The sequence below is a fragment of the Gadus chalcogrammus genome, chromosome 18 (genome assembly GCF_026213295.1).
Source record: "Gadus chalcogrammus isolate NIFS_2021 chromosome 18, NIFS_Gcha_1.0, whole genome shotgun sequence".
NCBI classification, from domain to species: domain Eukaryota; kingdom Metazoa; phylum Chordata; class Actinopteri; order Gadiformes; family Gadidae; genus Gadus; species Gadus chalcogrammus.
The window spans coordinates 4,035,278-4,062,859 of NC_079429.1; the positions used below are offsets into that span (position 1 = coordinate 4,035,278).

Sequence of the window (27,582 nt, forward strand, 5' to 3'; positions counted from 1 at the left end):
TGCTCCTCCTCCACTAACTGCTCCACTTACTCCTCTGCTCCTCCTCCACTAACTGCTCCACTTACTCCTCTGCTCCTCCTCCACTCACTGCTCCACTTACTCCTCTGCTCCTCCTCCACTAACTGCTCCACTTACTCCTCTGCTCCTCCTCCACTTACTCCTCTGCTCCTCCTCCACTAACTGCTCCACTTACTCCTCTGCTTCTCCTCCAATACCTGTGCAGCTTCTACCTACTCTTCTTCTACATATTGTACATCTTGGACATATTGACCGTGCAGCTGTGGTCAGCCCATGCCGAGCGGACCCTCGGGTATCAGGTGAATAGTGTGAGGAGTACGGGGGTTCGATCCCGTCCGCCTGGTGTTGTCATGCAGACCGGGGGGGGGCCCAACTGCTGCTCCCCGCTCTGACCTCCCTGCTCTCCTTCCCTCCATGTCTCCGTTCTGTCCGTACGGCCGGACGGACGCCGAGCTCAGACACTCTGGGCATGCCACATACTAATTAATTCCTCAAGAAACACACGTTCAGTGGTGAGTGTGCGCGCGTTCGGCCGTCATCGTAGTAAACAGCAGCTGGAACACGTCCTCTCATCGACCTGCACGTTCTGTTCTGTTTGAGTCGCTCGCTTAGTGGCTCAGCACTATGCGGTGTACAGCTACACTCTCACACACACGTACTTACACTTACAACGTACACAATTGCACTCACACACATGTACTCACACTTACACACGTGCACAATGTCACTCACACACATATGCACACTTACACACGTACACAATCATACTCGCACACATACTCACATTTACACACATACACAATCGCACTCAAACACATACTCACACTTAAACACGTGCACGTTTAAGCTCAAAAGGCTTACACGCGTACACATTCACTGCATACATTCTAACTTTAAGCATTTATTTCAAACCTTCTTTTCTTTTATTGGTCGTTTTTGGGGTTTGAATATAAATTTGAATACCAGTCTGTTTAGTTACAGCCAGCATGACGTCACTATACCAATTAGCCAATGGCATCAGTCTGGAACTCACAGTTCATTTTTTATAACCGATATTACCAACCAGCACCCAACGGATTATAACGCACTCATGTAAACGTTAAATTATTAATATGGAAGAAGGAAAATGTTCGTTGAGAGAATAGCCTTACAAAAAATCGTCTGATGTGAACGTTTGTTGTTGTTCCAACGTTTTACTCCACAATAGACTTCCTGTTGACGAGGCTGACCGCCATCTGGTGGCCAAAATAGACAACAGCAGTACATTGTTTAAAGTCAGGGCATTGGTTGTATTCCAGGCTATTGAGAATTGGAATCCTGTTCAAATTGTATAATTTCCTCGCAGAAATCATAGATTTAGAGCCGTTCACGACCAGGTTTGAAATAAATATCATTTTAATTGACCTTTTTTACTGTCCAAATCCTGAAATTGTCCACATCGTCCACCCTGATAGAGCTATTTTACATATTGATAAAGGTCATTCACGACTTGAAATGGAAACACGTCTATCCGGTATTGACTATGTTTATTATTATCCTTTATGGTTGAATTGAGATTCAGCTCAGACAAAAAATTATTTGCTTTCATTGTTTCGTTTTACTTTAAAATAACACAGACAGACCCCAAAATTACCTGTTCCTAGGTACCAAGGCCTTATTCTCTGTCTGTCTGTCTGTCTGTCTGTCTGTCTGTCTGTCTGTCTGTCTGTCTGTCTGTCTGTCTGTCTGTCTGTCTGTCTGTCTGTCTGTCTGTCTGTCTGTGCTGTCTGTCTGTCATTCTTTGTCTGTCATTCTGTCTGTCTGTCTGTCTGTCATTCTTTGTCTGTCTGTCTGTCATTCTTTGTGTGTCTGTCTGTCATTCTTTGTGTGTCCGTCTGTCTGTCTGTCTGTCTGTCTGTCTGTCTGTCTGTCTGTCTGTCTGTCTGTCTGTCTGTCTGTCTGTCTGTCTGTCTGTCTGTCTGTCTGTCTGTCTGTCTGTGCGTGTGAGTGTGTGTGTGTGTGTGTTTGTTTGCTAGGGTTCAATTGTGTAGAAAGCGCAGGTCGTGCAGAGTGTCACTCAAATACAGTTCTGTTAAGGTCACTGTGGACTTTTAATAAACGGACGGCCATAGAGAGAGAGAGAGAGAGAGAGAGAGAGAGAGAGAGAGGGAGAGGGAGAGGGAAAGGGAGAAAGAGGGAGAGGGAGAGGGAGAGACATGAATGCTTCCTTACTCTACTTGCATTTTCACCAGGGATCGATGCGTCCGCTGTGGTCCCGGTGAGGAGAGGTTGATGTGAGGTAGCGACTCCTGGCTCACCTGCCACTCAGTGGGCCCGCTGGTGACGGTGTGAGCCCCGCCACGATGGGCCAGACCCCTGGCCAGCAGGTGATCAGCTACAAGCTCGTTTTTGCAAAGTACGGTATTTTATTTCTGTCAACTTGGTTTTGAAAGGAGACCTGCCCCCCCCCCAGGGGCCACGGCTGCTCGTTCTGACCTTTAAGATCCCCTTTCCTCATGTCCTGATGTATGTCTCTCCCCTGTACGGCTGTCCCCCGATGTACAGACGTCTGTAAACTCCCTGATGCACGGACGGCTGTACAACGTGTTCCAACCCCGACGCGGAACATTGTTTGTTTACAAAAAACAAAATTAAATTTTGTATGTGGTTGCAGCTTTACACCCACAACAGTAGTCATGGAAACACATTTGTTCATTGACCTCAATACCCAATTTGTTTTTAGTTCCGCATTTTTTTAATTTACTCTTGTAAATATTTAGCTACCTACACTTACACACACTGTGTGAACCGTTTCATTAACGTCAGCTCGATATTTCTTTATTTTCTTTATTTGAATATGTCTTACACCATGTAACTTTACTTAACGTATGTCTAAGCTTAGTTACAGCAATCAAAGCATTTTCTTCAGGATATGCAAATGTCAAGTTATGACCATTAATGTCTAGTTATGATCATTATTGTCCAGCTACGATCATTATAGTCCAGTTCTGGTGATGATCATTATTGTCTCTAGTCCACGACAGAATCTTTATCAGTGACCCAGCCTTATTACATTACATTACTCAGCTATTTACATCTACACCCGGTGCACCCAGCTGTGAGGAAGGCGAGGCGCGTGTGTATCTCATTACACCGGGGGTTGTGGGTTGAAAAGTCAATGGAGGGGTGTTTATTCCGGGGTCTCCGCTGTCTTAAGTTTCCTGAATAAGTCGTACATTGTTGGTTAACATCCCATACTTGGGGACATTCAAACTAAATTAAACCCACACAGGGCGAGATTTGGGAATAGCCCTACTTTGTTCAAAAAGCACCATGTGGTTTTAGATTTGCAACCTAAAGATATTCAACTGAATATTACAGAACTCTAAAGATGGTATTTGGAAAGTTTACCAATTTGGGTGTGCTTTAGCCAGCTCTATGTTTGCCCTGAGAATGGGCCCCGGGCCCTCTGCTTTTCTCCCAGGGGCCAGGCTGTGGTTCTGTGAGAGAAGAGGGCCAGGGCATCAATGGTTAGCAGCCTAGATTCAAATTCAGATGTACATGAGTTTATCATGGCCTGGTCACACTTATGGCCGAATAAGACGAGTAATAAGAGACTGCAACACTAATATGCCAACAAGTAATTCACATTTTAACTTTAAACATTTTTACACTTGTATAAGACACTAGAGTGACGTCCGAAGCATCGAGATGTTTGATGGAAATGTGTTCTGCTGTTCCACAATTAATTTCCCGAGAAATATCACTCAAACCATGTGGGCTTGGAGGAGAGTCTAAAATGGAGGGCTGAAGTCTGGGTGGTTTAAAAACATGTTTTGTGTACCTGCATGTAATATTTTAACAAATGAAACTTTCTGTTGACGAGCACCCCACTGTGTCGAGGCGTAGTATCGACGCTGCTTCCACCTGTCGGCCAATCCAAACAACAGCACTACATTGTTAACTATTCAAATCAATGATTGTATTGCAGGCTATAGAACATCGCAATAAGATGGTTGTCATCTGAGTCATAAGATGATTCAGTATTCCGATTGCCATTTTCCATAGCATCACTGCTTGAGCAATTCAGTAAAAGGTTTGCTCAAACACCTCATCTCAAATTTTGACATTCACGCCCTCTTTCAAAATGCTTTCGTTTTCCACACCGTCTGGTCTAAATAGGAGCTATTTTCCTTATTCACAAAGGTAGTTTAGGCAGGGCATGGCTAGATAAAAACGTCCATGCTGTACTGAATTACCTAATTTTAATTGAGGGTGAATCATATTGAATCACTTTTGAGGTTGAATCATATTGAATCGTTTTGCTTTACTTCAAATAACGACATTGATTTCAGTTGAGGTATTAGGCCAAACATGCTCCCATATGCTATGGTTTGGGTGAGACTCGATGGCCTGATTCTTTGCGTGCGTGTGCGTGGCTGCGTCCGTGTGCGTGTGTCTGTTAGGGGGTTGATTGTGTGGAAAGTGTAGCTCGGTGCAGAGTTTCACTGGAACACAATTCCGGTGAAGGTCACAGTGGACTTTTAATAGCCGGACGGCCATAGAGAGAGAGAGAGAGTGTGCACTTATTAAGTCTATTCATTTACATGTACAGTATGTGATGTCATCACTCATGATGACTTTGCAGGTTTGCACACACACACAGACACGCACGCACACACACACACACACACACACACACACACACACACACACCATGTAGAATACTGTGTCTACTATACACAACAACATAATTACACCATTATGTAACATTATGTCACTCAGAAGACACCACGTGCATGCAACACCATGTGCGCACACACACACATGCACGCACACACACACACACACACAAAAGAGTGAAGAGGGATAATAACTTAACCGAGTAGATTTTGTTGTGTGGGCAACACATTAAAGATGCAGTGTGTAAGGTTGCACCCCTCCCAGTTTAGTCTGTGTTTAGCCTCCCAGTTTAAAGCCATGATGTACCATTATCACACTTAGGAGAGACCACGTGCACTAACACATGCTCATAATACACATGCATCCACACACACACACACACACACACACACACACACACACACACACAAACACACACACACACACACACACACACACACACACACACACACACACACACACACTTCAGCCCTTGTGTTCAAGGTGAAATCTTGAACTTTTATTAAAGCTTAAGTGACCTTTAATGCAAAAGTATGCTGTATATTATAAATACTAATCACTTCTGTACTCTCCCTCTCTCTATCTCTCTCTCAAGCCACTCCCCCACTTTCACTCTCTCTCTCTCTCTCTCTCTCTCTCTCTCTCTCTCTCTCTCTCAACCCCTTGCTCGCCCAGGGTTAAGGGCATGGCTGCAGCATTTGTTGGCAGGCATGTGCCTCTGTCACTCACACACACACACACACACACACACACACACACACACACACACACACACACACACACACACACACACACACACACACACACACACACACCCCTCGCCCAGCCGTCAGCCCCTCTCCCCCAGACCAGTCTGTCCTGTGTTGTGTGCAGGGGGTAGAAACAAGGCAGACCTCTTCTCTCGGTCTCTCGTCGTCAGACCCTTGAAGCTGTAGACCTGCTGGTGAAGTTCTTCTCCTCTCCCAGGATCGCAGAGAGACGACCCCACAGATCAAGGACATCCAAGGTGAAGCACAGGATCCACCCTCACCCTTACCACATCCTCCCCTCTGGTGACGGCCAGAGCAACAGAGAGACCACCTCAGATCCACAGGGATCAGCGGAGATCCACAGAGATCAGCGGAGAGCCACAGAGATCCCGGACCCTATCCTCTCTTCCCCCAGGACCCCAGAGAGACCCTCAGACCCAGTATGGCCCTCATGAGAGGCTGGTTGCTCGCGGTGGTACTGGTGGCGCTGCTCTGCCCGCTACAGGGGAAGAGCACAAAGGCCGCCTCACAGGAAGTACCGGAGGCCCACGGACAGGAAGTACGGGCGGCGGAGGTGGAGGAGGAGATCGCCGCCGAGACAGGAGCAGGAGCCGTCGAGCAGGAGGAAGAGGAAGGAGGAGCGGACGAGGACGACGGTGATGAGGGAGCAGAGGCCGAAGAGGAGGATGAGGAGGAAGAGGATGGAGAAGCCGTGATGGATTCTACCGAGGATGCTGAGGAGGAATCTGCTGATTCTGGCGAGGAGGAGGCCGAGGAAGAAGACGAGCAGGAAGAGGAGGAGGAGGAGGAAGAGGAGGCTGACTCTACTGAAGGAGACGCAGAAGCTGAGGAAGAAGCTGATTCTTCTGATGAAGAGGAGGATGGTGATGATGAGGTAGATGAAGAAGAGGATGACGAAGAGGAGTCTGATTCTAATGAGGAGGAGGAGGAGGAGGAGGAGGAAGATGAAGATGTAGAGGAGGCGGAGGAGGAGAAGGAGGAAGAAGAAGAGGAGGAGGAGGCGGAGGAGGAGAAGGAGGAGGAGGAAGAAGATGAAGAGGAGGAAGAGGAAGATGAAGAAGAGGTGGTAGAGGAGGAGAAGGAGGAGGAAGATGAGGAGGAGGAGGAAGAAGATGAAGAAGAAGAGGTAGAGGAGGAGAACGAGGAGGAAGATGAAGAGGGGGAAGAGGAAGATGAAGGGGAGAAGGTGGAGGAGGAGGAGGATGAGGAGGAAGATGAAGAGGAGAACGAGGAGGAAGATGAAGAGGAGAAGGACGAGGAGGAAGAGGAAGATGAGGAAGATTCTACTCATGGAGAGGAGGAGGCTGAAGAGGAGGCCGAATCTTTGGAAGAAGACGAGGGAGAGGATGATTCTGAATCAGCTGATGAAGACGAAGCAGTGGAAGAGCCGGAGGAAGCGGTTGAGGAAGCGTCTGAAGGTATCGTGTGACTCCGTGACTCTAGATGATCCCACGGTCCACAAGACAGTGGAGTGTCTGAGTAGCGGCCGTTCGGTGCCCAGGGGTGTGAACAGAAGGGTTAGGAAGGGGCAGTAGCTCGCAGAGCAGTGCGTAGAGTTTACACCAAATTTAGACCGCAACTTAATTTGATTCAGGGTGGTCGATAAAATAATTTGGCGGGTGTGTGCATGTGACTCCTCCAGCCCGCTGGGCCACGCCCCCTGTGGCCACGCCCTCCGTGGCCACGCCCCCGAAGCCGCTGGTGAGAATAGCGTGGGGGCTGCACACTGAGGAATGCAGGAGGGTCCTTTAAATAGCCGTCCAGCTCAGCAGTTTAACTATTTCTGTCTGCTGTCAATACATTGTGCTTTCAGAGGTACAAGATTCCCGAGCATAGAGTTACATCTGAGCTAGAAACAAACATCTGGTCCGGCGTCTGATGGTTTGAAGTCTTAACAGAGATTAATTATAGTGGACTAGTTGTAGCGGACAGAAGGCCAGCGCCTGGTGTTCCACTAAACAGCCCCACTTTGTGGTCTGTTTCTCAGGAGATTCCGCAGAATGAACCACGACATAGCCAGCTGCAACCGGCAATCATTCAGATGAGCTGGAATTTGTGGCTAACCTAGGAAGCCTTCTGAGACACCTGTTTGTTATGGTGCTCAGTCTGCACAAGGTTCAAACCTGTAGCAGCGTGTGGAGCGCTGTGGTAGCACAGAGGCAGCACTCAGTGAATGAGATGAGATGAGTTACATGTCATCTCCAGATCGTTGCTCTATGAGCTTCCCACATATCGCCAAACCCCCGGTCATGATTTGGTTAACGACATGAATCAGATATGAGGCGTGTCAGCATGATGATGTGATGAATGGAAAAAACTCTGTGATCCACCATGACCCCCCTCTGAAAACACTTCCTGTTGTCTGCAGCTGAAGACGAGGAGCTGGCCGGTGAAGAGTCAGACGACGAAGACTCTAGCGCTGAGGAAGAGGAAGAGGAAGAGGAGGCTGTGGCGGACGCAGCTCACTTCCTGCCAGGATCCGTCTGCAACGTCTGCTCCGTGTGCCAGGTCACGTGACTTGCCGTCTTTGTAGCTTAGCGCTCACCCACGGCTTTCTGGTGAACTCTGAAGTACTATTGAAGTAGTATTGACTGTACTGTAGAGTTCATCATGTTCATTGACTAAATTCTGAGTGTGGTGTTCACTGTAAGCAGGCATCCAACTCCCTAGTACCCTAGTACTTATATGTTGGTGTACATTCCTCAAAACTCATTGTGTACAACTTGACACTGTAAAGAACGACACAGTGAGAGGAAGTGTGTTGTAATGATGTGTTCCCTTCCCCCTTCAGCACTGTGACGGCTGTGAGAGCTGTCCTTGTGAAGAAGGAGACGCTTCAGAACACTGCCAACACTGCGCTGTACGTACAGGACCTGGGGAACCGTTAACCACCAGCGATAACTAGCAAGGAGCCCTCAACAGGTCCTCCTGTGAAAGGTTCAGGAGAGAGAGACGTTTAAGGAGATCCCAGTTAAAAGCTTCTGGGTTCAAACCATTACATTGTCCAACAGTCCAACCTGTAGGCATTAAAGTAGCAAACCCCTTTTCTAGCTTGTGTAACCCGTGACTATGTTGTATATTAGTAGTCCAGGTTGGACTACTGCAATGCACTCCTCATTGGGATCCCTGGCAAGAGCATCCAGAGGCTCCAATACATTCAAAACAGTGCTGCCAGGGTCCTGATGAGGGTGCGCAAGCATGACCACATCACCCCCATCCTGAAATCACTGCACTGGCTCCCTGTCTCACTCAGAATTGAGTACAAGGTCTCCCTCCTCACCCACCAGTGCCTTCACGGACTTGCCCCCCTCTACCTTCAGGAACTCCTCACCCCACCGACAAACTCACGTACACTCCGTTCAGGATCCACTCACACCCTCCAAACCCGACATACAAAGCTGTGCACCATGGGTGATCGGGCCTTTTCTGCTGCTGCCCCTAGACTATGGAACGCCCTCCCTGACCACCTGAGGGCTCCACAGACTACAGCTCTTTTTAAACGGAACCTCAAAACCCATCTCTTTAAAAGAGCATTTAGCTAAACTTTCTTTGAGGTTCCCCCTTTTTAATAGTTTTTTTGGTATTTTTTTTTCTCTGAAGCACTTTGAGATTCTTGAATATAAAGTGCATTATAAATACAATTTATTATTATTATTATTATTATTATTAAATGAGAATTACAGTAAGAAGCTTAACCCTCACATTCCCCTGCGTTCAGAGCATATTGGATCGCTCACAGTCCTGTTGGCAGTAACTGGCCAAATTATGATATTCGTGTTTTCTCTAAATGAATAACAGTTGACAGTCGTAAGAGAGATTGTGGACGCACTGATAAGCCCTAACCCTTACCTGCTCCTTAATGTCCGTATTTGATATTCATACCGGCTCTAAGTAACTTCCCTACTGCAGCTATTGAGGGTATTTCCCCACGCAGGCTGATGCCTTTCAACGCGGTCTCACAGAAATACGCGACACTGTCACGTCACGTCATTTAATCTATTCATTCGTGATCTGGGACACGCAATTTCAATTTTTTCATGCCAAAAGCACAAATTTCAAACTCATTCTAAAAAGAAGAGATGAAGCAGCTACCTTTTTTTCCGTCGCGGTTTGCCGACAGAGCAGCGCACCTGCATTAAATATATCCGTGAATTGTCACAATTTCTGAGAATCAAAGGTGAAAGTAGAAACAGGTGGTCAAAAATTGTCATATTGTTAGAAATTCGTGCTTTCTGGCACGGAAAAATTGAAATGATGTGTCCCAGATCACGAATTAATAGATCAAATGACGTGACAGTGTGACGTATTTCCGTGAGAATGGGTTGTACCTTTAGACAGAGGTTTTATTATTTGTGTTCATGAGCTACGGGCAGGTGGTGGCCTCTGTGATCCTGACTGTCATGTGTTTTCCAGGGATGTGTGTACTGTCCAGTCTGTCCACTGGTCTGTGAAACCATCTGCACACCAGGTAACGCCCGCAGCCCTGCAGCCACCACCACAGATAGAACAGATAGGCTGAACTTAGAACATAGCAGCAGAACATAGAACATACCAGCAGAACATAGAACATAGAACCTACCAGCAGAACATCGAACATACCTGCAGAACATAGAACATACCAGCAGGACATAGAACATAGAACCTACCAGCAGAACATAGAACATACCAGCAGAACATAGAACATACCAGCAGAACATAAAACAAACCAGCAGAACATAACCTACCAGCAGAACATAGAACATACCAGCAGAACATAGAACATACCAGCAGAACATAAAACAAACCAGCAGAACATAGAACCTACCTGCAGAACATAGAAAATACCAGCAGAACATAGAACATACCAGCAGAACATAGAACCTACCTGCAGAACATAGAAAATACCAGCAGAACATAGAACATACCAGCAGAACATAAAACAAACCAGCAGAACATAGAACATACCAGCAGAACATAGAACCTACCAGCAGAACATAGAACATACCAGCAGAACATGTACAGTCGGATTAAAACTAACAAATGTAACAGGATTTAATTGAAAGCTAGAAAGAGTCGACTTTTTTCTTTATATTTATTTATTTTGGTTAAAATTAATATTGATATAATAATAAATAAAAAAAAAATATATATATATATATATATTTTTTTTACTTACATTTGTATGTCATTGCGGGCCGCCAGGAATGTTTCTGCAGGCCGCACTTTGAGAACCAATGGCATAGAACATACCAGCAGAACATAGAACCTATACCAGCAGAACAAAACACATAGGGCCTACCAGCAGAACATAGAACCTGCCAGCAGAACATAGAACATACCAGCAGAATATAGAACCTGCCAGCAGAACATAGAACATACCAGCAGAACATAGAACATACCAGCAGAATATAGAACATACCAGTAGAACCCTGACCCCTCCTCTCTTTCAGGTGGACTCATCGATGAGATCTCTGGTTCCTTCTACCAGTAAGTCATTATTCTGTTCTCTGAAACAACAAACATATGTAATGTACACACATATATATATCTATACATATATGCCATATATATACACCTATATATCGCATATGATATACAAAGGAATTAATGACAGGTGAGTGGTTGTTGGTGCTGTATATGAAACATGATGGCCATCCCCAGCCTTCTACTGGTGGACACTGGGAACTGCCCAGTACATCCCTAGCCTTCTACTGGTGGACACTGGGAACTGCCCAGTACATCCCTAGCCTTCTACTGGTGGACACTGGGAGCTGTCTGGCCTTGACTCTCTATTTATAAATCTCCTTGTAATCCAGTAGGCAGAACCAGCCAATATCCCAGAATGTAGTCAGGACTTGACCTTGGGCTGTCCTGACTGTTTAAAGTCATGGGGTACAATAGACATCTTGGATCGTCATATCTTCTATCTTATCAAATCAAAATGTCTTTAACAATTTAAATAACCAAATAGGAAGGTAAGGCCTAAGCTTTAGAAAATAAAATTGGGAGAAACAAGAATACAACACGCAGTCAATGACTGCAATAAAATAATAAACATGATAGATCAAATCAGAGCAGGGAAGGAATAGAACGAAATAAAGGTTGAAAAACGTTCTTAAACTATAGCAAGTCTAATAAGGTACGTTCTGAACCCCTTGATAAGCCCACTGCTGCTCATTGGGTTCCTGCGTCCGAGTCAGTGCTGAAAGAAGCCTTAAAGGTTCCCTGACAACAGGAGAAGAGCCAGGGAGACAGGCGTTGCAGGAACAGAACTTAGAAGCAGATTCAAGGTAGTCAAGTAAAACATCAAATCAATTCTAAAGTGGAGCGGGACGGAGCCAGTGTCGGGAAGGAAGACACAAGGTGACCTCAGTGATGTTCCTAAAACGTGCATTCAGCGAATTCTCAAAACCAAAACCAAGATTATGTTTGAGTTTTGATCGTCTGACAAAGATCTCAACACAGTGGCTGCATTGCATTGTATTCCCTTTGCTAGGACTCCGTTCTTATCTGGGCAAGGCTGTAGGAAAGTCGATGCTATCCAAACATTGATGTCAGTAATAGCTTACGGTTTATCAGGGGGTCAGAGAGGCGGGGGTCTTCTGACGTAACCGACACATGCAGTGGTGGGAGATTTGCGTCACTGGGATCATATTTTCTATGTTTGTGGATGAAAGCCCTATTAATGGGAGCAAACACATGTTGATGTCTTTCTACTTGCATGGTTCATATCGTATCGTTGTCGAGTATTTGTAATAATAATATCGACTTATGTGCTCTCTTAACAGGACCATCTCGTCGTTGTTCTGAAGAGCCCGTCCTGGCTGTCTTTGGCGCCCCCGCGTGGACGGATCAGGAACGCAGAGCTGAGACGCTCCTCTCAGATCAACAGGTGGCCTGTTCCGCTCGTCAGAAAAGCCTGACGTCAACGAGAAGAACAATCAGCGGGGCGCAGAGACGACTTGAATTTGTTATTTTTTAACCCACACACAACATATGCTGTTTCTAACAACGAGACTGTTTTCTTAAGAAAAACTGAGAGAAAATGTGGACGGTGTTTGGATTGTAGTTTTTTCTTGGTGCTCAGTGAGGAGTGAAGTCGGTGTTCTGCCGCTCCCGTTAATCACAGATCTGTAACTCATCATGGGATAGGAGACAAGCCGATGCACAGGAGAGGGGTCAATAAAGTGTCACGAGCCTGCACTTTTAAACCTGAAACCTGTCAAACATTCTTTCAATGGATGCCATTAAAAAGTACCTGTTCTCTGGAAGAGGCGTGCAAAAGACTGATGATTATCAGATACATTGAGTCACAATATGTCATTATCTCCCGGCGCGCCCCCGTGTGTGTGTGTGTGTGTGTGTGTGTGTGTGTGTGTGTGTGTGTGTGTGTGTGTGTGTGTGTGTGTGTGTGTGTGTGTGTGTGTGTGTTCGCGTGTGTGTGTTCGCGTGTATGTGCGTGCGACCGTGGCCAGGTGTGAGCTTTGAGTTTGAGTGTATGTTTCTGGATCACAATCAGATCATAGTCTCAAAAAGCCAACGTCTCGTGGTTGTGGCGCCGCCGGCGTTAACGATAACGTCCTCCCTCCCTGGGCCCTCATGACGTAATGATGTGACGACGTCAGGTGTTAGACGAGACGTGGGTTCAGCCCGACATTCACATTTCTATTTATTTTATACTTCTTCAAAACAACCAAAACATGGCCGATATTAATAATACAAAACAAATAAATGAATAGGTCTACATTAATAAATAACATTAAAGGTGTCATTCCATGAGAAACCGTTTAATCATGTTCCTTATGAAATCAATATCATCCCACTGCAGACACAAATGGGCGGTCTCGTGTGGTGGGTGTTCCCGTTTGCAGACTGGAACGCCCCCTTCTTATTCTTCGTCGCCTTTCTCGCTGAACTGTATTAAAATGTCAAAGTGTACTACTCCGAAACCATTTAAATAGTGTTGTAAATAAACTTCCAAAGCTTTTCAAATCTTTTTGGAAAATAACTTCACATGGTGTGTCTTTTTACAATTATTTGTTACCAGCATTCGTAGTGTTGATCAGCAGTGAAATAGTCCGCCAAAGAAGTTGACGTCGCTTAGCAACCGAAGACGCTGGGGTTGACAAGTTACCGGACTACTTCTCATGAAAGTGAACGGAGCGTTCCACGGCATTGAGAAGACCCGTGTAATAAAGGCCTTTATTACACGGGTCTTTTCAACGTTCCGTTCACTTGCATGGGCACTTCACAACTTCCGGCGGTCAATTATTTTTTGATAATTCATTGTCAACGGATGAATAATGACCACTGTCAAGGTAAACAAAAGGACTTTTTGCCTTTGGTATCACTCCGCACGTAGTCCGGTAACTTGTCAATGTAATAAGCGGGATATGTATCAACCCAAGCGCTGTCGGTTGCTAAGCGACGACGTCAATGTCTTGGGCGGACTATTTCTCTGCTGATCAACACTATGAATGCTTATCGTAAAATAAGCCCCTTCATGGCGATTCGGCGAAGCAAGACACCTCCGCTGCGCGTCGGTGTCCTGTCCGCCCTGTCGGGGCTTATTTTCTCGATAATGACCGGCGTTCTATACATTATCCCTAACATAATATTTCTGTTTATGGCATTGATTTCTCCTCAGATTAGGCAAATAAAGCAATGATAACAAAAACAAAAAAAACACAAACGCTCGATCAAAGAGTCGGGTCAATCAAAACCCTCATTGTTTATAATGAATTGGCTAAACAAATGACCCACTGTAGCATATTTAAACACATTTCAAATTGTGCAGAGAATTATTTCCATTGGTCATTCTGACCGGGGACATTTAGGACTTTTTCCGGTCAATGACCGGTAATATCAACGGAAACTCTGCTATAAACCGGCCTAACTTGCACCGTTAACACCGAACCCCTTCTTCTTCGCACGGCTGTCAGCATCCGGAACCTTCCCTAGGCCTTGTTCGATTTTTTCAAACTATCTAGATCTATTAAAGTACGGGTAGCATAGAACTAACGTTAGCCAAGTGGGGGCTCCATGATTGTTAAATCTAATGAGAGAGGTACAATTGCCATCAAGGAAGGAAGCATAGTATGCCTTGCGACTGTGCTTCGCAGTATGCCTTGCGAAACCCAGTATGCCTTTCGAAACACCTCGTGATTGGTCGATGAAACGCTACCAGGAACGCCTAAAGGGCGCTCTTGTGTCATGACGGAAACGCCCAAGCCTGCAGTGCAGATGGACCCTTCTCTATGAAATAGGGCCTACGATGGGTCACTCGGAGTTGACTTATCGTACGTGAAAACGTGAAAACGTTCTTCTATCTCGATTGCCTGCATTAGCAAATGAAAGAAAAGAGACGCATAAACGGGCGGATTAGAAAAGCCTCTCCAACTGGCGTAAATTGGTGATAGTATTCGTGGCCTCGCCCACCTTGGCTTGCGACAGCACACGGGAAGACAGTATTGACAAGTATTGATCCTTGGTCGTGGTCGCGTAGCCCTACACAACGGGGGGTCGCGGTCACGGTGCCAGCGGTTCCCTAGCCGCTGTCACGGTGCCCGCTGTGCCCGGGCTGCAGTCGCGGTGAATGAATGTCCATTTCTTCTCCAACACTTCTTGCTTGGCCAAGAGATCTCGAGATCGAGATCTCTCTCTCTCTCTCTCTCTCTCTCTCTCTCTCTCTCTCTCTCTCTCTCTCTCTCTCTCTCTCTCTCTCTCTCTCTCTCTCTCTCTCTCTCTCTCTCTCTCTCTCTCTCTCTCTCTCTCTCTCTCTCTCTCTCTCTCTCTCTCTCTCTCTCTCTCTCTCTAAAGTGCGGTTTAACAGTGAACTGGGAGTCCTCTTCCCTCATTTAGACTCTCTCTCTCTCGCTCTCTCCCCCCCCACCCCACCCGTCTCTGTATAATATCGATCCATGTCTCGGGGCCGACCAAAACTGACGTTTTTAATAAAGAATACTCGACCGTCGGTGATTATGAGTGTGTGTGCGCGTCAACGTGCGCGTTAACGTTCATTTCCAACAGCCTCCTAATTTTTAACCAAATCACCAATCGGCCAGACCTAATCTTAAACCTGGCGGAACATTGTCTTGATATCATTAATCGACCAATCTGTAATTTTTAAGCAACGCATAGGGTCATCATCTGGTGACGCGACGTCATGAATACAGTGAAGTCGTTGGTCTCCTCGAACGTAAGCCACTAGGTCGCTGGTTCGGTTAATTGATATGTTGAAAGGAGGAGGGAATGGAGAGGAGGGGATGAGGAGATGAATACGAGGGGATGAGGTGTAGAAGAGTAGAGGAGAGAGGAGAGACGTTACAGTTAAAATACACTAAATAGGAAGAAATTAGTTTGATTTGAATGTCCTTTTCAATTCAGATGCATTTAAATGTTTGATAATTATTATTTGAATTTAAATGTTTTGACTGTATATATGAACGACGCAGATGAAATTAGGGACATTTAATCGATTCAGAGTGTCAGACGTCAATATAATCCACAAGAACAGCATTCTTATAATCCTTATAATCCTAGGAACTCATTTTCTAAGGCTGACAACACACACCAGTCCTCCCACTCAGTATTTTGTACACTTTCTACGTACTGCGCCGTGAACGGGGATGGGACAGATGAATGCTTGTGTTGATGGTCAACAGACTCATCCTTGTTCTTCCAGTGTTTAGGATTACAACACCCTCAGTGCCTTCATGTTGACGGCCATTAAAGCTACACACACACACACACACACACACACACACACACACACACACACACACACACACACACACACACACACACACACACACACACACACACACACACACACACACACACGCACGCACACACGCACACTACTACTGTCATTAAATAATTTTTTATTCGAAATTAAGACATTAAGGACATTGTGGAAAATATTATTATTTATATGACATGATAATTGGCCATATTATAGATTGATAGATTCAAATGTTTGGAGGAGACAAAAAGTTCATGGAAGAGGAAGAGGGATGAGATTTAGGCGCCATAGTCCAGTCTGATAACAGTACGCCTCTCTCTCACTGTACAAGGTCTTGGTGTTCCCAAGACTTTCTATACTATGCGAGTGTGGGAAGGCTAACTCTCATCTCCAACTCCTTTTTGCCAATGATTATTTTATCACCAACTCAGACCACGGCGTTGTCTGAAGCCTGGCTGGGATCTTTTCCACTGCAGAGGTCAGCCTTTATTTTCCAAAACATTAACTCAATTCGGGCATTTAACTGGAAACCGGGTGGAAGGTCCGGCTCGGGTACAGCGTCCCGATTGGACCGGAGACCTGTCATTTCAATTCCCGAGTACGTGCTAGCCCAGGCAGGTCTCTTGCCCTCTTTCCGGTGGGAGAGAGACATTTGGCATCGCGTGGTGCGAAGCGGAGCCGCCTGTATTATGACTGACAGCTTGTTCTGTCTTGCCACTGTTGTGATGATTTTGTTGTATACACAATGACACAAGATGACCCCCCCACACACACATCTCCCTCCCAAAACCCCCCCTCCCACACACACACACCTACCTCCTATACCCCCCCCCGCCCCGACACACACACACACATCTTCCTCCCTGCACCCCCACACACAAGTTTCTACCATACCCCCCCCCCCCCCGAACACACACACACCTCCCTCCTATGACCCCCCCCGCCCACACACTACCTGTCCAGCCTCCTCCCCATCCCCCGTCTTTATCGGTAGTGTTGTCCACCTGGTATTCTGAACAGAACACAGACCTCTCCTCTCCCTCCGTAGAATGTGACTCTTCTTTCTCCTGCCCGAGAAACTCATTACTTCTATCGGCTTCTCCACGACATCCACGAAACCCCAACTCTGAGTTATACGGTAAGACGCGGTTTCTAGGAGAGGCCTCAGTTACCATATCAGTTAGAAATGCATTTTGAAAAACGTTGGAAAATTTGGGTAAAAAAAAAACCTTTTTAAATGCAATGGTTGGAAAATGAGATTTCCTTAGACCTGATGAAGGTTGATGATAGGTAGCTTAATACATACTCAAATTGAAATGTTTATTAAGCAACTTCCTATACTACAGAATATTTTCTTCCATAATAGACCATAGGCCATTATGTCAATCCAAGAGAAACTAATGTGCATCCAACAAATCATATCAACATAATAGATGAGTACATCAGTCATATTCAGTGATATCATGTATTTATCCCTTCCCTGTTATTCTCACCTCTAGATGTCTCTCTTCATCCTTGCACTGTGCGTGTGCACGGCCACAATGACCTATGCCTCTAGTGAGTCCCAGACCGTAGGGTTTTCCTTCTCTGTGTGTTTCTGTCTGTGCTGGTGCGCCACGAGAAGTGGGATTTGAACATAGTTAGGGGTACTGCAGTGAGAGTTTGTTTGTGTGAAAAAGAGTTTCCTCGACGCACAATGTTGTTGGTAAAAACTTATTTTTACTTAAAAACAATACCACAACAGTCGAGTCACGTGTTCCGGACAGGAACACGTGAATCTTTTAAAACATGTTAACACAGTGAAGATGCCATTCACATCTTCACAGTTTGTGCTGTTATTTCTCGTCTGAGGAGTTCCTCTTTGTGTTTTGCAGCGGCTGATGACTGGTGCTACACTGGCTGTGGTGAGATGTCATTGATATTTACATTCAAACAGGACTGCACACTCTGAATCGGTTCATAGATTATCTGATTAGCCTATTAAATAACAATTTGTGGGGGTACTGTTGAGATCAAGGCATTGTGTAGCCCAACACCAGAAAGACACTCTAAAGCTAAAACCAGATCAACGATCATCAATCTGTTTTTACATGTTGAGCGATGAGAAGTTGGACCACATTTGTAATATACCCAAACCGGTCCAACAGTGAACATCAAATGCGTCAAAGTTTCTCACACACTTTTTCACAACACCAGTATAAAGCGGTTTAATTTACATTTACATTTGGTGCATTTAGCATTAATCCAAAGCGAAAGTGACAAGAATTAATAATTGCTAGGTAAACCCATTCCCTGTCTCTAACAAAGATAGTTAACCTCCTTTATCGTATCAGAAGATAGCAGGCGGGACGGTTCAGCTTTTAAAGAAACTAAAAACATTCAGCAGTAAACGAAAGTGGAGTAAAACTCAAAGCAGCGCCTCCTCCTCCTGGTCCGTTCAGATCACACGCCAACAAAGTGGCCCGAATTGGCGGGGACCTACTGTGGGGGCCACAGGCAGTCCCCCATCAACATCGCCAGCAGCAGCGCAGTCACCGACCCAGAGCTCCACGACTTCACCTTCACCAACTTCACCGCCCAACACGCTCTGGACGTGCTGGTCAACAACGGGCACACAGGTGAGGGCGCCGTCTCCCTGGCGCGGCCTTTAACTCACCTTGATGCTTTAACTCAGTGGTTCTCAAATGGGGGTACTCATGCCTCTAGGGGTACTGTAGGGGTACTGCAGGGGGTATGAGACAAAAGAAAAGCGAGAAAATGGATGAGTGGTTGAAACGTAAATCTGACAAAAAGGAGAAAGGAGAATCCGTGAAAAAATAAACCACATCCAGAAACACCTCAATGTCGCCAGTTTCAGGAGGTTTATATTGGAAAGGGATTCACCTCTACATGCTCTGACCCTCGTCTGGCGTTGTGCTTTGAGAGGAGAAAGGAGCAGTTGCATGAAGCACAGGCCCATGTTTCTCTCTAAATTGTTAATTTTTACACTGCCAAATAGAACATTCATGCATTATTTATGTTAATTGTATTTATTTTGCAAAAAATAATCTTAGAAGGGGTACACTAGTAGAAGAAGTTGGAGAACCACTTCTTTCACTTATTTATCTCTACACGGAACGGGTTGTAGAGTGACTAACCTAACCTGGGTACGACCACCGGCAAGGGAGGGAGGGAGCAACCTGTGAACCACCCAGGCTGATGGTGTTGGTTCCCTCCGCTCCGTCAGTGAAGGGCAAGGTGGTGCCGGGGCATCTGGAGGTCAGCGGCGGGGGGTTGAACCACACCTATGAGGTTATGCAGTTCCATCTCCACTGGGGTGACACCGAGCTCCACCCCGGCTCCGAACACATGCTGAACTACCGTCGCTACCCCATGGAGGTGAGCCTGCTGCATGCATCACGCTAGCTAGCTGCAACCACAACTGATTAGCTGCTAGTGGTACCTTCCTCATGGGACCTCATGCTACGTCCAACCCCAGATTAACCAATAAGAATAAGAGACTTGGCTCAGGATGCAGAGCTAATTCCACTATGTATGATCGAAGGAGAGCTAGATAGGTACCAAGTGCTCCTCATGGACCTGCCATGATCACCTATTTAGAGCTTCTCTTCAAACAAATCAGATGTTTTAAGGCGAGAATTATGTAGCTATAAAAAAAAGATTGCACAATTTTTGACTTAGCTTTATTTAGATGACACCTATTTAAAGGAAACTGAACAATGATCAGAACAGTTATATCACATCCCTGATTATTTTATCAGAGAATAGTGTTAAATTCATAACAACCCATTGATTGTGTCATTTGCAAAGCAGCAGTGAACAGTCCCTGCACAGCGGCACTAGACAAGGGTTTTCATTTGAGTATATTTTGCTCTGTTCACCCCCATCCCCTCATATTATGGTCGCATGAAAGGCATTACTCTCTTCCTGTAATAGCACTGTGACAACACGCTGCATGCTACATGCTGCAGGCGAGATACAATGTGTACTACAAGCTTTGTGGTAAATGCTAAAAAACATGCTGCATATTGTGTTCTACATGCTCGCCTCAGCATGGAAAGAGGGAGGCGTTGGCCATAATATTATTGGTGCTTTTCCCCATTAGACTTTGGACTCACTACAACTACCCCCTACTAAATACTGATATTATATCAAGTGTTTAGCAATAGTTTAATAGGCAAGTGTTTAATAAGCAAGACTTTGGTGGTTAAAGTCAAATCCATTCCCAACGGAGATCAGTGCATTCATTGTGTGAATAAACCCTGTAGTTAACCCGAAGATGGTGTTTAAAGTTTGTCTTTCCTGTTCCTGCCAGATGCACATTGTGTGCCAGAAGAAAGGTCTGAACCAAAGCCAGGCCCTGATGGACCCCACAGGCTTCACCGTGCTCGCCTTCTTCATTAGCGTACGTTTAGACTGCTCTGCCGTTTCTACGGCGTCACGTTACCCAGCGTCGGGTTACCCAGCGTCGGGTTCCCCAGCGTCGGGTTACCCAGCGTCGGGTTACCCAGCGTCGGGTTCCCCAGCGTCGGGTTCCCCAGCGTCGGGTTCCCCAGCGTCGGGTTCCCCAGCGTCGGGTTCCCCAGCGTCGGGTTCCCCAGCGTCGGGTTACCCAGCGTCGGGTTACCCAGCGTCGGGTTCCCCAGCGTCGGGTTCCCCAGCGTCGGGTTACCCAGCGTCGGGTTCCCCAGCGTCGGGTTCCCCAGCGTCGGGTTCCCCTTGTGACGGTGCGCGTCCTGGGTTCCGGAAAATAAGACAGGAAGACGTCGAAGCCTCCATCAGAGGATCTACCGAGGACAAGTAGCTCAAGTCACAAGCAATTCAAGTCACAAGTAGCTTAAGCCACAGCTGGCGTTTCCATTTTCCTTCCTTTCCCAACACTCCCGGGAGGTGTTGAAGATTTAGCATTCTTTTTTTGTATTGTCTTTGCTTGATTGTACAGCAATGATTTAGCCTTTCCAATGATATTATTTTTAGGAACATTACATTTGTTACTTAGCATGGGCTACTATTAGGGTCGAGAAAAGGGGCAGTGAACAGAAAGGGTTTGGCAGGACACACTTTATGTTGAGGAGGAGATGAGGTGTGTTTCATGTTGTCTTCGCAGGCCACAGAAGAGGGCCCGCAGAAACCTTGGCAAGATCTCACATCCTACCTGGGAAACATCACCTCTGCAGGTCTCTGTCCTCCATCATTCTGGCCCAACTTGGCCCGCCTAGACCTGCCTAGACCCACCTAGACACGCCTAGACCCGCCTAGACTCACTTAGACACGCATAGACCCGCCTAAACATACCTAGACCCACCTAGACACGCCTAGACCCATCTAGACGGACCTAGACCAAAACCCTCATTTTACTCTCAGGAACCAAACAGAACTCAGCCTATTTACAATTAAGTATAGCATAGTTGTTTTTACCAAAAGCAACCTACAGTGAATGGAGATATGGGTCATTAAGGAGCCGGTAGGGGTTAGACAGTGAATACAGGGACATGTCATTAAGGAGTAGGTAGGGGTTAGACAGTGAATACAGGGAAACCTTGACACTTTTAGTGATTCAGGGTTGACTCCCCATTGAGTCACAGGGTTGAATCAATGGCAGCCTGCCCACATTGATGACTCTGACCCAGAGTGACTCTGAGGTTTAAGATGAAATCCATTCATTTTATTAGGTTGCATTTAGTTTCCTGCTTCCTCGTCCTGACTTTGGCAATGATTAACTGCAGGTCTGAATTGTGTTTGACAGTAAATTGGCCCTGCTGGTACACGCAGCATGCTCAGCATAGCCGGTGTGGTAACGGCTATTTAATTATAGGTAATTAGTAATTACCTATAATTAAATAGCCGAATGTAATTATGTGATTATTAATTACATACATAGCTTAATACACAGCTTGTCATGTGAGGTACAGTAGTTCATTGACTTTCTATTGTAAATGTAACCAGCTTGTCTCTCTGGCTTCGTTTGCTTCATGTGTGATGGAAGGTTTTGAGCGCAATACATGCGTTCATACACTTAGGGGGATTCTATTTTGAACAGTTGGATGACTCCCCACCAACGGCTTCCTTCGTTTGGTTTCTCAGATTCCGAGGTGAACGTCAGCCACAGCCTCTCCATCAGCGACCTACTTGGCGAGGTGAACCGCACCAAGTTCTACCGCTACATGGGTTCCCTGACCACCCCCGGCTGTCATGAGGCAGTGATCTGGACCGTCTTCCAGGAGCCCATCCTGGTGCACACTGACCTGGTGAAGAGAGAGAGAGACAGAGAGACGGAGAGTGAGAGAGAGAGAGAGAGAGAGAGAGAGAGAGAGAGAGAGAGAGAGAGAGAGAGAGAGAGAGAAGAGAGAGGAGAGATAGGGAGGGACGACGGAGAGAGGACAGGAGGAAGAGAGAGACAGAGCAGAGACGAAGAGCAGAAAGGAAATCGCAGGAGTGGAGAGACTGAGAGAGAGAGAGAGAGAGGGAGAGCACTGAAGAGAGAGAGAGAGAGAGAGGGAGGTAGGGAGAGAGACAGAGAGAGAGAGAGAGTGGGAGAGGGAGGGAGGGGGAGAGGGAGGGGGAGAGAGAGAGATGGAGAGAGAGACGGAGAGAGAGAGAGAGAGAGAAAGCGAGAGAGAGAGAGAAAGGGAGAGAGAGAGGGTAAGGAGAGAGAAAGGGAGAGAGAGAGGGTAGGGAGAGAGAAAGAGCGAGAGAGAGACAGAGAGAGAGAGGGGTGGGGGGGAGGGGGAGAGAGGGAGGTAGGGAGGGACGGAGAGAGAGAGAGACGGAGAGAGAGAGACGGAGAGAGAAAGCGAGAGAGAGGGGGAGAGGGAGGGAGGGGTAGAGAGAGATGGAGAGAGAGAGACGGAGAGAGAGAGTGAGAGCGAGAGAGAGAAAGAGAGTAAGGAGAAGAAGCAAGAGAGAGAGGGTTCATTGTTCAATCATTAGAACATGACACTACATACTACAACACACATCACATGATCCTGGTGCTTTGACAGTGCACGCAGTTCCTTGCATTCCCTGGACTGGTTTCTCTGGCACAGAACCTGATAATAATACAAGCAACAACAACTCAACACAAGCAATTAATGATATGCTCTGTTGGTGGTTGAACAAGATCCACCGGGTTATGCCTGACTAGAAGAGGTGCGGTCCAGAAGAGGCCTTTTAGGAACCAAAAACGGGGGTTCAGACCAGATACGAGAACTGTGTCGTGCCTAATGAAACGTAGAAGAGAGTAAAAATACAACTACTACTACTACTACTAACAATAGTTATAATGAATAATTAAATGGAACATTCAGTTAGAAATGACTTTAAGCAAAAGTGAGACTTCCATAGTCCGGCTAGAGTTGAAGCCCTTCTTGAAGTCTAGTGCAGCTAGGGTAGAAACCCTTCTAGAAGTCTAGTACAGCTGGAGTAGTGACCCTTCTAGAAGTCTAGTGCAGCTAGGGTAGAAACACTTCTAGAAGTCTAGTACAGCTGGAGTAGTGACCCTTCTAGAAGTCTAGTACAGCTGGAGTAGTAACCCTTCTAGAAGTCTAGTACAGCTGGAGTTGAAACCCTTCTAGAAGTCGGGTGCAGCTAGAGTAGAATCACTTTTAGAAGTCTAGGGCTGGCTGGAGCAGAAGCCTTTTGGTCATTTCTGATCATCCAACTTGTCTCTTTCCAGATCAAACTCTTTCCGTCAAAGGCTCACCTGAGCAACCTCTACAGGCCGATCCAGGAGCTTCATGGACGCCACGTCTATGCCTCTCCGGCCGCCACTTTGGTCGGTAAGGGACGTCATCATCTCAGCGAACAGATCCCCCGCCGCAAAAACGCTGTTCCACACACGCACATGGAGGCAGATTCAAAAAGTCAAGCTGCTGGCGCCCTCGATGTTCATTCCAACTGACCAGATGGCATCTCAAATAGCCCGCTAGTTAGCAATGTCAGCAATGTTAGCACTGTTTTTTCCACTGCTCATTTGTGTTTTTGTGTGTTTGCTTAGGACAAGAACACGCGTGGTGCTACGACAGTCACTGTCGTACGTAACAGACCGCCACACCTCCTCAAACCATTGATGAGTTCATGTGGAACAACTAACCGACTGCATGTCTCTCACCTAATACACACGGACCAATGTTTGTACTCTCAAATGAATGCGACACGCCTTAGTAGCAGAGAAGCCTTGTCCACCGTGTTATCCTCTGCTCAGACTTCAGCCCAGACCTCTGGAGCACTCTGCCAGAGGCCTTTTGTGGAGGTAAGCAGCAGTCCCCGGTGGACATCGATTCCAAAGAGGTTAAGGAGAACTCATCGCTGGAAGACTTCACCTTCACACACTTTGACGACAAGAAGGCCTTGAAATACGTGACCAACACCGGCCACACAGGTGAGACCGCAGCCACCTGTGTCGCGACGGGGCTAAACACTGGTAGGACCTCTCCTCTCTTTTAAAGGTGACATATTATACCACCAGGTGTGAGTGTGATCAGCTGTTACGAGCCAATCTGAAAATCGGCCTCTTCTGACATCACTAGGCGTGTCCACCTAGATGTGTGCTGGATAGATGAGCAACGTTTGCTTTAGTCCACTGGGTAGGCTGGGAGATTGATCTATCTAGAACACATCTAGGTGGACATGCCCACTTGTGATGTCAGAAGAGGCAGATTTTCAGAACGCCATACCTTTATATACACCTTTTAGAGGCCGTTCATCCACCCTGTACATGTTCCTGGTTTGAGTGGGAGACAGACCACTTTAGTCTGGTTCCCAACACAATCTGTCCCCCGTGTTTCTTCCTACTACGCTGCCACACGCGGCTGGCCTTTTTCAAATTTCACCCACTCGGGAGTGCCAACTACAATAGCTGCCCTTTAAATCCATCCATTAGTGCGGACATGGCCTCACAACAAGAAGCTCTTCTCCAGAGACGTACGGGCCTAGCCTGTCATTACGGCATCTGACCCCTGCTACTCTTCCTCCCCTCCCCGGCAGTGAAGTTTGTGCTGAACGATGGAGTGGAGTTGTCCAGGGGGGGTCTCGGTCACGTCTACTCCGCCCTGCAGTTCCACTTCCACTGGGGGGATGAGTCGGACCACCCCAAGGGCTCCGAGCACATGGTCAACTCTGTCAGGTATCCCATGGAGGCAAGCGCTGTTTCCCTGGTTTGAACCCTTTGCGTTATGTTTATTGAATTGCATTGTACTCCTGACCTTCACTTAAACTTCTCTTGTCTCCTGCTTAGATGCACATTGTGCACAAGAGGAAGGATCTGAGCATTGAGGAAGCAAAGACCACCAAGGACGGACTGGCCGTATTGGGGTTCTTCATCGAGGTGAAGGGTCTTGACTGAGATACCGGGACATCGGGATATGATCCTAAAATGACCTTTATAGTACGGGAACAGCGTGAGCCGACATGAAACCACAATGCTGAGCTCCCCGTCCGTGTGCACCGTTTAAACTGCTCTCACGTGCTGCGCACCCCTGAGAGTAACGTCACCGCCAAACGGCAACAATTAATTTCGAACGCATCACAGTTCAAACTCAATACCTCGTCATTAGACTGAGGCTGTCTGCGTGTTGTCTTTGCAATATGCTCGAAAATGAAATGTGTTCAGCTCCTACTTTCTCCCTTATCTTAGGCCACAGATGGAGGCAAGGGGAAAAATGCTGGGGCAGAAAGTGACCATGTATGTCTGAGAACAAATGCTTTGTCCATACTGTCTAACCCCTACCTGTATACAATGTCTAACCCCTACCTCTCTCCGTATCCACTGTCTAGCCCCTACCTGTCTCTGTATCCACTCTCTAACCCCTACCTATCTCTCTCTCTTATCCCCCTAAAAACCTACCTGTCTCTGTATCCACCATTCCCCCTACCTATCTCTGTATCCACTGTCTAACCCCTACCTATCCTCTCTTACCACTGTCTAACCCCTACCTATCTCTGTATCCACTGTCTAACCCCTACCTATCTCTGTATCCACTGTCTAACCCCTACCTATCTCTCTTACCACCGTCTAACCCCTACCTATCTCTGTATCCACTGTCTAACCCCTACCTATCTCTCTTACCACCGTCTAACCCCTACCTATCTCTGTATCCACTGTCTAACCCCTACCTATCTCTCTTACCACTGTCTAACCCCTACCTATGCAGGCCTCAGGCACCTCATCCCCTACCAACTACTGGACCAAGCTAACCTCTTACCTGCCGGCCGTAGGGATCGTCGGTATGTTGGACGCTGTCTACCTGCAGGCATCCTTTCACAAAATGGCCTCCTGGCTCCTTAATGACATGTCTCTAAGATTCGTTATTTACTGAGCGTCACTGTGTACCCAAGACTTCTAACGACTATGACTTATGACATTTACCTCCCTAACTTTGACCCTATGAACCCTGTGATGTCAGTATCTTTTTACCCCCATCAACTTATTTCAGTGCAACATAATTTAAACTGAACTTTTACGATGATATGATGATTCAGAGGTAAGCAATTACTTTTCACACTGGCGGTCAATTATAGAACAACTACAGCACATTGTGATTCTGATTCTGTGATTCTTTAAGTCAGAGCCACTGCTTCCATCACGATATGGAATCAAGAATCTACAAGAGGATACAGCACAGATGAAGGATTTAACACATAACACACTATACCACTTATAATGAACACACATGCCACATTCTTAACACACATACACCACATATATTACCACACATATGCCACATATATTACCACAAATATAACCTCAAATAAATCACATATATTAACACACATACACCAAATATGTTACCAAACATATACCACATAATTACCACACACACACACGCCACATATATTACCAAACATAAACCACATAATTATCACACATACACAACATTATTACCACATATATACCACGTAAATTACCACACGTATAGTGCAGTGGATCTACTAGTCAGTAACTTTGTTTGGTGACTCACGCGGGACAGTCAACCCATTTTGCTGGGGCCCCGCGTACTCTGGGGCCCAATGGCCCCCTATCTCTGACGGGGCCAAATGGCCACCTGTCTCTGACGGGGCCCAATGGCCCCCTGTCTGCCCCCAGGCAGTAACACGAGTGTCACCGAGGACATGTCTCTGGACGACCTGCTGGGGGACGTCGACCGCTCCTCCTTCTACCGCTACATGGGCTCGCTGACCACGCCCACCTGCAACGAGGCCGTGGTCTGGACCGTCTTCAAACAGCCAATCAAGATCGACAAGAAGCTGGTCGGTCTGTGTGCGTGTGCGTGTGTGTGTGTGTGTGTGTGTGTGTGTGTGTGTTTTATAGCACACCGTATAGATTCAACGCCACTTCACACACACCACTACGTTTGAGTGTCAAAAAAACCTTTAAAGGTGACATATTATACCACCAGGTGTGAGTGGGATTAGCTGTCACAAGCCGTT

At 46.5% G+C, this 27,582-nt stretch overlaps 2 protein-coding genes across 4 annotated transcripts in view; both read left to right on the plus strand.

The window, feature by feature from the left end:
- Positions 1–27,525, plus strand: part of LOC130371669 (uncharacterized) — a 201,418-nt gene extending 173,893 nt beyond the window's left edge. Inside the window, exons 1-16 of one of the 3 annotated variants that reach the window (XM_056577522.1) lie at positions 17,147–17,311; positions 17,673–17,730; positions 18,048–18,077; positions 18,615–18,791; positions 19,400–19,551; positions 20,489–20,578; positions 21,281–21,350; positions 22,258–22,310; positions 23,831–23,933; positions 24,152–24,187; positions 24,359–24,535; positions 25,141–25,292; positions 25,391–25,480; positions 25,790–25,837; positions 26,307–26,379; positions 27,239–27,525. In XM_056577522.1, coding sequence (XP_056433497.1) covers positions 17,673–17,730; positions 18,048–18,077; positions 18,615–18,791; positions 19,400–19,551; positions 20,489–20,578; positions 21,281–21,350; positions 22,258–22,310; positions 23,831–23,933; positions 24,152–24,187; positions 24,359–24,535; positions 25,141–25,292; positions 25,391–25,480; positions 25,790–25,837; positions 26,307–26,379; positions 27,239–27,510 — 1,581 coding nt within the window. In that variant the 5' untranslated portion in view covers positions 17,147–17,311 and the 3' untranslated portion in view covers positions 27,511–27,525. Of the gene's footprint in view, positions 1–17,146; positions 17,312–17,670; positions 17,731–18,047; positions 18,078–18,614; positions 18,792–19,399; positions 19,552–20,488; positions 20,579–21,280; positions 21,351–22,257; positions 22,422–23,830; positions 23,934–24,151; positions 24,188–24,358; positions 24,536–25,140; positions 25,293–25,390; positions 25,481–25,789; positions 25,838–26,306; positions 26,380–27,238 lie in introns of those variants that run through there. The other 2 variants (XM_056577521.1, XM_056577523.1) reach the window with 2 other exon arrangements.
- Positions 5,520–12,324, plus strand: LOC130371672 (cilia- and flagella-associated protein 251). The gene is made up of 6 exons (XM_056577526.1): positions 5,520–6,868; positions 7,819–7,958; positions 8,242–8,310; positions 9,864–9,918; positions 10,880–10,916; positions 12,218–12,324. The coding sequence occupies exons 1-6, from the start codon at positions 5,872–5,874 to the stop codon at positions 12,237–12,239; spliced, it is 1,320 nt and encodes a 439-aa protein (XP_056433501.1). The 5' UTR covers positions 5,520–5,871; the 3' UTR covers positions 12,240–12,324.
- Positions 27,526–27,582: the final 57 nt, after the last annotated feature.

Bases quoted from the DNA above. Each gene is read 5' to 3' on its own strand.
- LOC130371672 (XM_056577526.1), top strand. From the start codon at position 5,872: ATGGCCCTCATGAGAGGCTGGTTGCTCGCGGTGGTACTGGTGGCGCTG. The intron at 8,311-9,863 runs GTACGTACAGGA...TGTGTTTTCCAG, and splicing joins AACACTGCCAACACTGCGCT to GGATGTGTGTACTGTCCAGT. The intron at 9,919-10,879 runs GTAACGCCCGCA...CCTCTCTTTCAG, and splicing joins TGAAACCATCTGCACACCAG to GTGGACTCATCGATGAGATC.